Source organism: Sinohyriopsis cumingii, chromosome 3 (genome assembly GCF_028554795.1).
Source record: "Sinohyriopsis cumingii isolate HCF-2022 chromosome 3, ASM2855479v2, whole genome shotgun sequence".
Lineage (NCBI taxonomy): Eukaryota > Metazoa > Mollusca > Bivalvia > Unionida > Unionidae > Sinohyriopsis > Sinohyriopsis cumingii.
Window position 1 is genome coordinate 132041428 of NC_142963.1, and position 10148 is coordinate 132051575.

The window sequence follows — 10148 nt, forward strand, 5'->3', positions numbered from 1 at the left end:
ATTTCAAAATGCATATGGATCAATTAATGTCCTCACAATTTTTAGCTCTTTGGGTATTATTAACATAGGAATTTCCACCAAAAGACTTTTTACAGTACCCAGTTGGTCAGAAATGAAAAACGGTGTCACATTGAAATCCAATATATCCACCACAGCACCTGGTTTGAAAATCTTATCATTGACGAATATTGAATGGTTTCAGCACTCCACAGATAAAAGGAGGAAATTCTTTTCAGCCAGTAGAGTGTCAGCCCCTCAAGAGATTCTTGTTCTTTTGACTTGTTACCCATTTTTTTCTTGCAGCTAAACGTATTGCATGAAACAATTTTGTGATTGCAACTACAGTGGTCCCCCTCTTATACAACCACCCCTTCTGCACCAGGAAAGTGGCTTTATAAGACGGGTGGACTTTCCAGAGAGGGACTAAATTTTTTGTGAGAAGTATATGTAATGTATGTTGTAAGAAAGCTACATACATAAAGCATTTAATATCTTCATTTAAAGCAATATTAATTTTTAAAGGTTCTTCTTGTGTTAAGAATAGACTTATTTCAACTGAATAGACATTTTACATTTTTGTATTAACATGTTGGCCGCTGGTTGCGTTAGAGGAGTGGCCATTCTTGAGGGGTAATTTTGAACACAAACTCATCGGTGCCAAGGGATTCTGGCTGCAAGAAGTGGGTGGTCGCTGGTCGGGGGACCATTCAAGAGTGGGACCACTGTAATCACCCCGTTTTGATAGTTTGCTTTGAAACTTGGTACATATTATGGTCATCATTTAAAGATGTGTCCTTTGTTCTTTTTATATTCCTGCCATAAGGTAGTGTATTGTGGTGTTCATCCATCAATATTGCCGTCAGTTGTTACAATTTTGTTTCCACACAATAACGGAAGATGTCTACAATCTAGTTAGCAGATTTTATTTACTTGAATTTCAAGATCAAAAGGTTGAGGGTCAAGGGATTGGCTTGGTTTAGTGCTTTGTGGCACAGCAAAAAAGTTTGTTGCTGAGGTAATTGGAGTAAAGTGCCTTACTTAGAGATACACCATTGTTGCTGACCCAGGCTGGTCCGGCAGTAGCATTTGAACCAATTTTGAGTTTGACATACTTACTGCTACCTCTGAGCTACAATGGCTTCTTTAAAGTCAAATTACCTGAAAGAAGAAATTTTTTCTGCTCAATAACATTAGTTCAACATTGCTGATCTGTGCCAAACGTCGATTGGCATAAACTTGTGATAAGGAAGAGGCCTATAAATTTTGGTGTTTAAAGGTCACTTATCAAGGTTACCGTGACTGAAAAAAGAAAAATACTTTTTGTAAAGAAATTTCAGTAATCTAAATTGCATCACAGTATTATTTTCAGTTCAATTATGATGGCTTAATCCACTTAGAATTCTTGTATCTGTATGTTACAGGACAAGAAATGGAGCAAGAATGAAAGGCAGAGATTTCGTGAAGAGGCAGAAATGTTGAAAGAACTGCAACATCCTAATATTGTGAGATTCTATGATTCTTTTGAACAAGTGAACCAAAGGGGACGGAAGGTTATTGTTTTGGTGACAGAATTGATGACTTCAGGAACATTGAAGACGTAAGTACAAGGTCCGCAGCGGACCTCAGAAACGTAAAATTTCTTTCGACCTTGAAAACCTAAAAGAAGGGTTGGAAAACCTAAATTAAAAAAAAAACCAATAATATCTTTTTAAAAAAATCAAAAATCATGAAATGCTCTATCCTGACATCACAAAATATGCTTGTTTTGCACACTGTTTTATTAGGCGATTGAGAAAGCACTCAAATTATAGTGTTAAAGACCTCTGGTAATTTTCTTCCATCAGTTTTTTGATAGACCCATAACGGCACATTGTTGTCAGCATTTAAGGAAAGAGCAACAGTTTTAACTTCTTTAAAGATATTTTTAAAATTTTTATTTGATCAACCTTGCTTGATATTGTGTTTTGAATTGAGTGAGTCAGGCATGTGATCCAAACAGGAAGATGCTTTGCAACGTGAAAGTAGTTCAGATAGTTTGTCACATCATTCTAAAGGCTCAAAAATCTGTTACACTGAAAAAGGATGTAAATTTTTGGACCAGAATCAGCATACCATATCAATTTCATAACTTTTCAATCATCACATATATAATTAAATAGGTCTGATCACCAGCTGAAGGGGTACAGACTTTGTGCTGCAGCTTTGGCAATTGTTAGCACCAACCTATAGACTTATAAAAATGGATTAATCTCGTCAGTCTTGAGGAGTGTTGTTGAGTATTATCTTGATTTTTAATTTATTACTCAGTTTTCAGGTGCAAGCTCGCTTGCAGTTAAAACAATAAACAGTGACTCACTTTTAAATTCTCTTATTTGTAAATCATAGTGAGGTGAATTCAGTTTTACAACTGGGGGTGATTTACCTGTTCATTACCCTAAATAAGGGGGATTCATATTGTCACTAAAAAAAATTATTCACAACATTTATTTAGTTTATGGTACTATTATAAAGTTTAATATTTTGACATGCTTGCAAATTCCTGATTGATGAGAAAACTGCTGATCTCCAACTGTCACAAGTTTTGACTTATGCTAGTTTTAGATGTCAACTTTTGAACAGCTCCTTGCACAGTATTTTAGGGTTTATGTTGACAAAAACATAAATATGTTATAATGAGACCCAAGAAAAGTATTACTCCATAAGAATGTGTAATTTACAATACCATGAGCATAGCTGGTAACAATCCTTTCAAAATCAGTGTATGCCCAAGGGTTGGAAAGTGACAGCGACGTTTTTTATGTTCAGTGCAAATAGAAAGTGTGCAGGGGATATAATAGAGAAATCAATAAAAAAAAAATGTATAGGTCCTAGGACAGGATATTTTATATAGTGTACAGCGTATTATGTATTAATTGTGTAGACAACTGCAGGCCTAATAATGATATTGTGTTAATGTTTAAATTTCTTTAATGAATTATTTGCTGGACAGTGTGCAGGACATTTTTAGGGAAATTTCCTAGCACTTGCAGGTATTTGTTTTTTAATTATGTATTAATTTTCACTTTGTCGTTTATTCATTTTGTTTAGAAACAAAATCGAAAGCATAATTTATCAGATTTTTAATAAATGTTATGCTCACCATGGAGATAATTTTGTAACTGCCTTGTGTCTTCAACCATAGCAGTTTTTTTTAAACTTTGAAAAACTTAAAATAAACCACTAATTTTATATTTTAATATCCCTTAAAAGTCTTTAAGTATGTTCTTGGTCATATCAGAAGTGGAAATTGTGGGATTGTAGTTTATATTTTTTAATTAACACTATAAGGCAAATTATATTATAGATGTTGCATTTAGTTTAAGTACTCTACTGATTTCTCAGTTCAGAGCTCAAAGATCAAGGTCACTGAAAAAGAATAAAAATAGTTTTCTGAATAATAACTCAAGTTTTGATACCATTAGTAGCTAACAAAGTTTGTAGATGGCTTGCACTTGGTGTAAGGATGAGGTGAATTGATTTTGAGAATGGAAGTCAAAGGTCAAGGTCACTGACTGAGTGGACATCTATTACTATTTAATCACTTCCTCCTCTGTCCATGTCCACCACATTGAGTGGGCAATCTTTAATCCATTATGCATATATTTTACTCTCCATGGAAAGTTATGTCAGAAAAATAATGTTTTTTCTACTCTTTCCAAATGGATGGCTATATCAAAATTGATCTTTCACCAGTAGACTTCATATCATGCCATATTGGTCCAAAATGGTGCCAGTCATAAATCCAATATGCCTGCCATAATGATTGCCTTAAAAATCTAGTCCCTATTCTCCCTGAATGTATGATCAGATGGTAATGTTATGTCATGGAGTTTTCATCTCACTAATAATGATGTCTAAATGAAAATGGTGCCAAGCTGTCATCCAATATGTGCACGACAGCAGCTGATTTAAAAAAAAAAAAGATCAGATGGTTGCAGCATTCAGCAGTCAAAAGTAAGAAATGGTCTGGTCTTGAAATCTTGGAAATTCTTTTTTCTCAGTAGAGTGTTGGTACCTTCATTACTGCCTATTGACTGTGTGTTAACTTAATCCACAAAAAGACAGGTAATCAAAGTTGTTCTGACAGTCATCTGTTTAAACACCTTTCTTTTTTATGGGTAGAACTTGTATGTTTTACTTTACATTGGTTTAATTAAATGGATGTAGGGCTTAGAAATTTTTGTCATATTGAACATTATTTAGATATTTGAAACAGTAATGTCTGGAAAATTGGATGGCCCAGATATTTAGGTTTTTTATGGTAAACATCTTTACATTTAATAGCAGTCAGCCTATAAACCTCCACTAATTAATAATTTACTCTTGGTTAGCTATATATGCACTTACACTTTGTCAAGATTCGGATGTGAATTTAAGTAGGAATCTCATGAAATATAATTGGAGATTTTTAACAAAACAAAAAAGAATGACAAAAATTGATCCGACATTTGAGAACATTATGTTTAAGCTGTTTTACACAGCTTTTTGAACAGAAGAAAAGCACTAGAGTTGATCTATACTCAGAATACAAAAGCAGACACTCTTAGAACTCGGATGGGTATAAAGACATCAGCTTGAGAAAGACCCTGGCCAACTTCACTTTCTTTGCATATTTGGACAATAAAGACTGTCACTAGAGTGACTGTTGCATCCAAATTGCCCCATAATAGACTTTACATATTTTGCAGATTTGTTTGTATCATAGTTTTTGGAGAGAAAATCTTTTAGCTTTAAATTGATGAACATTTTGCTGTGAACAAGTTCATTTCTTAACATTGCTGAAAGTAGACATTGTATAGCGGAAAAATGTGAAAAGAATGGATTGTCATTAATTACAATATCTTATTTTAACTCAGGAAAGATTTTCTTTACAATCCTGTTAAACACCTGATGCTTTGATTTCTTCCTCTGCATATTTGGATGAAATTACAGGCAACTATTATATCAGAATTCCACCCTTGCATGGGCACTGAGCATTATCATAGTTTTAGAGAGAAAAGTTGTTAGATATAAATTGATGAAGATTTTACCTTGAACCAGAAGGATATGCAGTGGTGGAAAGATTATTTCTGCAAATTACAATGTATTTCCTTGGGGGAAAGTTTGTGCTTACAGCCATTTGTAACACTTGATGCTTTGTCTTCTTAAGGTACATTAAGAGGTTTAGGAAGATAAACCCAAAGGTGTTGAAGAACTGGTGCAAACAGATTTTGAAAGGCCTGTACTATCTCCACACTCGGACCCCACCTGTCATCCACAGGGACTTGAAGTGTGACAACATCTTCATAACAGGGACAACAGGTTCTGTCAAGATTGGTGATCTAGGGCTGGCAACGCTGAAGAACAAATCATTTGCAAAAAGTGTTATTGGTAAGTATTAATCTTACTGTTTAATATTCAAGTGCCAAATGTATTTCCTTGTTTGCTTCAGGATTTGTGAAACCTGAGTGTGGGCTCTTTCTTCTTTAGCAGAAGTTATCACATTATTTTATGATAGGTGTACCCTAATTGGCTGATGCTCCATGAAAGCTGTGGATTTAGTTTTGCATTGCTCAAGTTGCTTCAAGTAAGTATTGAAACTATTGCTATTTACTTTGATCATGTTTTTGCCACATATATTTCTCATGAATTCCTGGATTGTCTCCTTTATAGCTGCATATCTGAAAAAGCAGAATTTTGAGGTAATTTTCTTTTGTTTGTTTGGTTTTCTCACACGTATGTATGTATGTAAGTGCAGAATTACAGTTGTTAACAAAAGGTAAGTAATGCATTCATTAATTGAAGATAAATACAGTTTAAAATTATTTTGATACAGTTTTGATTATTACAGATATTAAGAAATGTATGCCTTTGGTGAAATTTTGAATGTACTTTTCATTTTTATCCTGTTACATGTAAAATTAGTTTTCTTTAATTAGTTGGAAAGATATTTTTATTCTCAACTGATTAGGTCGTAAATATCCATTTCCGCTACAAATGTATTTCTGTTATTGCATGCAGAATGGTTGGTTCTGTTTCTTGTTGCTCTTTGATTGAGAAATATTACCATGCACATCTTTTTAAAATACATTTCACTCAAATTTTTGTAGGAGTCTTACTGTCTCACTTTTTGTTTTTCATAGCGAGGATTGTGAATTTAAATGCCTCCCATGAATTTCACACTGGGATGAGGTAAGACAGACAGGTAAAAAGATAATACTTTTTTCAAGTTTCAGGTTCTGTTACTGATACCTTGAAATTCTTTCTTTGCAGGTTTGCATCACTATTTACATCCCAGCAACCATCCTTTCTGTCTGTTTTTTTTAAATCAAATTAAAAAAAACAAAAGAAAAACAGTTTTAAACATGTATCAGATAGAGACATGAAAAAAATGGATGATGTGTTGATGAGAAATCAAATTTGACGCTATGATTTAAACTATACAGGTTTGATAATAAGATAAGCCTCACATATTTTAGATGATTTTTATGTGAAATTGGTTGCTGGGAGGTTTATAGTTTTGCGGGATGAAGGTGTGAGCATTAACTAATCAGGGTTTCCCTCACCCATTTTCCCATTTCAGCGAGCCAGTACAAAGACTCCTACGTCTTTATATTCTTTAAGGTACACCAGAGTTCATGGCCCCAGAAATGTACGAAGAGCACTATGATGAGTCAGTTGATGTCTATGCATTTGGTATGTGCATGTTGGAAATGGCCACCTCGGAATACCCATACAAGGAGTGCACCAATGCTGCACAGATTTATAGGAAAGTGACCAGTGTAAGTATATAGACATCCTTTGTCATGAAGTTATCTCCTGTTGACTCAAGATAAATTCATCTGATATGCCAGTGAAATCATATTGTGGCATGCAGAAATCATGCTGAGGGCCTTGCTGTTACTTGCTTGTTATTATTTTAACAGTTTATGATATTGTTGCTTTTTCCATTGTAATGATAGATGTATGTGGAACCTTTGCAATGTACTATTGTACATGAAATAAGATGCAAAAGCATTCAGTTGTCTTTTCATTTTTTAAGTCTTGAATATGCAAAAAAAACTAATAATCACAGAATCTAGTATCCTGTAATTTATACCACATTTATGATTTATTTCCATGTGAGTGGATGTGTGTGATTTGGATTTGTAATGTAGCTCTAACAATTTTTCAGTCATATTGCTATGATGTCTGCAGTGTGGTAGTTCATAGCGATGTCGTGCACCGGGACATCATGCCACCGACATGTAGCATGATGTCCCACCCAGTAACATTATGCTGACACCAGGCTGATCAGTCCTAACACCAAACTCTTAATGCTGAGCACCAAGCGAGGCCACTAGTAGTACCATTTTTATAAGTCTTTGTTATGACTCGGCTGAGGATCAAACCCATGACCTCCTGCATATGAGGCAGATGCTCTAACCACGAGGCCACCAGAGCGGTGATTTATTTGCCAAAAACCACCAGTTAGTTGCCCTCTGAAATAGAACAAAATTAGATGCTTTAGAACTTATTTCGAGCAGAAAGTATTTAAATAATATTGTAAGCAACCTTGGCTTCCTGTCTGCTAGGGAGAGTTCATTGAAGAAGTTCCATTCAACAGTAAAGTCAACAAAAATGTATAATGACAGTAACACAACTAAGACACAGGAAAGCTATTCATTGGGATAAGACAAATATACTCCTGCAAAGAAATGCTTGTTGCTTGCACTCTTGTATTGTAACAATTTGATACTGACGTTAATTTTCGATGTCTTGTTCCTGGATCATTTCAATATAATGTCTCAGCACATAATAGTCTGTTGCAGTGTTAAATAAATGTTTCAGTGTTAAATAAATGAAATAATGATTGGAAATCATAGAGTGACCCCAACAGACATGAGTTGAAGATTTGCTTTGTATTTGTTTAGCCCAGGTTACCAATGTGATGGGAGATAACTTTATGACAATTTAGAAGCTTAATTTACTTACTCAAACATTTCCTATGTAGTTTTCCAAAATGCTTGCCTCTGCATACTGCTGTTCAAATGTTCAAAGTATTGCTTATTTTACTAGCTTTTCCATTTAATAATGTCCAAGGGGCCCTGAGTGGCCGAGTGGTCTAAAGCGCTCACCATTACGAATCACTGCCATCTCACTTCTGTCTGCGCCATTTGGGGTCTTGGATTCAGCCAATGTGGGTATGTGAGAAAGCTTGCCAGTAGCTTCTCATGGGTCGGTGGTTCTTTCTGAGGTTTTCCCGCGTTCTTCCTCCACCATTAATACTGGCCGTCATGTATAGCCTATCATTGCTGAAAAATGGCGTTAAACCCCATAACAACAACATAATAACGTCCAAATAATTCATAGTATTATTATTGCTTTGCCAGTCCTATACTATTGTTATTATTATTATTATAGCAATTTATATACGTCATTACCTAAAAAGGATATCGGTCTTCACAGGTGTTGAATTTCGTGGCGCTCTGCAGTTATCTGACAAGCACTATCTTCTACTCCAAGATATATCCATTGGTTTTTAACCACGTGACAGTACTGAACCAATCAGATTTGGCAGACTGAATCCACCTACTAATCAGATGTGGCAAACTGGCAAACGTCAGTCTTGTGCAATTCTTGCGATATAACCACATATGAATATGGTTCCATATGTTTCAGTATATAAAACATTCTCACATCATATATCTTACTCTGTACAAAACTCTGAGACAAAAACTTTATATCCTAATTACGGATCACTGCCATCTCACCCCTGTCTGCATGGGTTCGAGTCTCGGATTCGGCCAATGTGGGTATGTGAGAAAGCTTGCCAGTAGCTTCTCGAGGGTCAGTGGTTCTTTCTGGGGATTTCTCAGGTTCTTCCTCCACCGTTAATACTGGCCGCCATGTATAGCTTATTGTGTGCTGAAAAATGGCATTAAACCCTACAACAACAACAACAACGACGACGACAACAATATTTATCTTGTCACTTAATAGTTATTAAGTTCAGTATTAGTTCAGTCTGCAGTCAGGTACAAGAGCACAGGTTTGGCATCTCAGTCACCTGGCATAGGTCAGCTTAAATGTTTACTAACTATTGTTATCACACTGATGATGTAACTTGATCATTCAGTGATATTTATTGAAGGTATCTGTTGATTGTATGTTTTATTTACATTGATTTATTGTATCATTTGGCTGTCCATGCTTTCAGTTTGACCAGTGCATTTGCAGAAAACAAAGGTGTTCCTTGATCATACTTGTATCTGGACAAAAGTGATGCATATATCATTCAGTTTGGTTATCCCTATAATTAGGGCATTATAAAAGAGAAGGAAAAAATGTAATTTGGAAATGACTTTAATTTTCTGCACTAAAAGTTCACATGTTCATGCTGTTATAATTTACCAAGGAGGAGACCAAAAATACTCAACAAGACAAGACCGCTCTGGTGGCCTAGTGAATGCAGGAGGTTGTGGGTTCGATCCCCACCTGTTTCAAACCAAATACTTGTAAAAATGGTACTAACAGCTGCCTCGCTTGGCGCTCAGCATTAAGAGGTTAGTGTTAGGACTGGTCGGCCTGATGTTTGGATAATGTGACTGGGTGGGACATCACGCTACATGTCTGCGACATGATGCTCCAGTGCTAGGCATCACTATAAACTGCCACACTGCAGACATCATAGCAATATGACTGCAAAATTGTTAAAGCTACATTAAAAATCCAAATCATACACACACACACATTCATACATAAAACAGGAATTTTCCTCTTTTTTTTATAGGGGATAAGACCTGAAGCATTTGACAAAGTTGAAAACCCAGAGGTAAAAGAAATCATTGATGGCTGCATTAGAAGCAAGCGAAGTGACAGGTAAGGGGTTATGAGCAAAGTGTTTTCAAGTTTTATTCAGGTTTCCTCAAAAAAAAAACCCCAGAAAGAACAAAAACAAAAGCTACGACTCTTGGTCAATCCATTATTTTTAATCTTTTGTCTTGAGTTGTACCAGATATGCTTCAAACAAACTAAGAGATGGCATTGCCTTGATGTATGGAAGATTTCGTTAGAGATTGAACAGTAAAGTCTGAGTAACTGAAACCAAGAGGTTTAGGATAACTGCATGATAGCATGCATAGCATGCA

The 10148-nt window shown here is 35.3% G+C and overlaps 1 protein-coding gene across 1 annotated transcript in view; it reads left to right on the forward strand.

Annotated features, from left to right (window-relative positions):
• The window catches only part of LOC149803871 (uncharacterized), a 30222-nt gene extending 20332 nt beyond the window's left edge, over window positions 1–9890 (forward strand). Inside the window, exons 2-5 of the mRNA XM_089953683.1 lie at window positions 1422–1597; window positions 5189–5409; window positions 6643–6800; window positions 9791–9890. Of these exons, the coding sequence (XP_089809809.1) occupies window positions 1422–1597; window positions 5189–5409; window positions 6643–6800; window positions 9791–9883 (648 nt within the window). The 3' untranslated portion in view covers window positions 9884–9890. The remainder of the gene's footprint in view (window positions 1–1421; window positions 1598–5188; window positions 5410–6642; window positions 6801–9790) is intronic.
• Window positions 9891–10148: the final 258 nt, after the last annotated feature.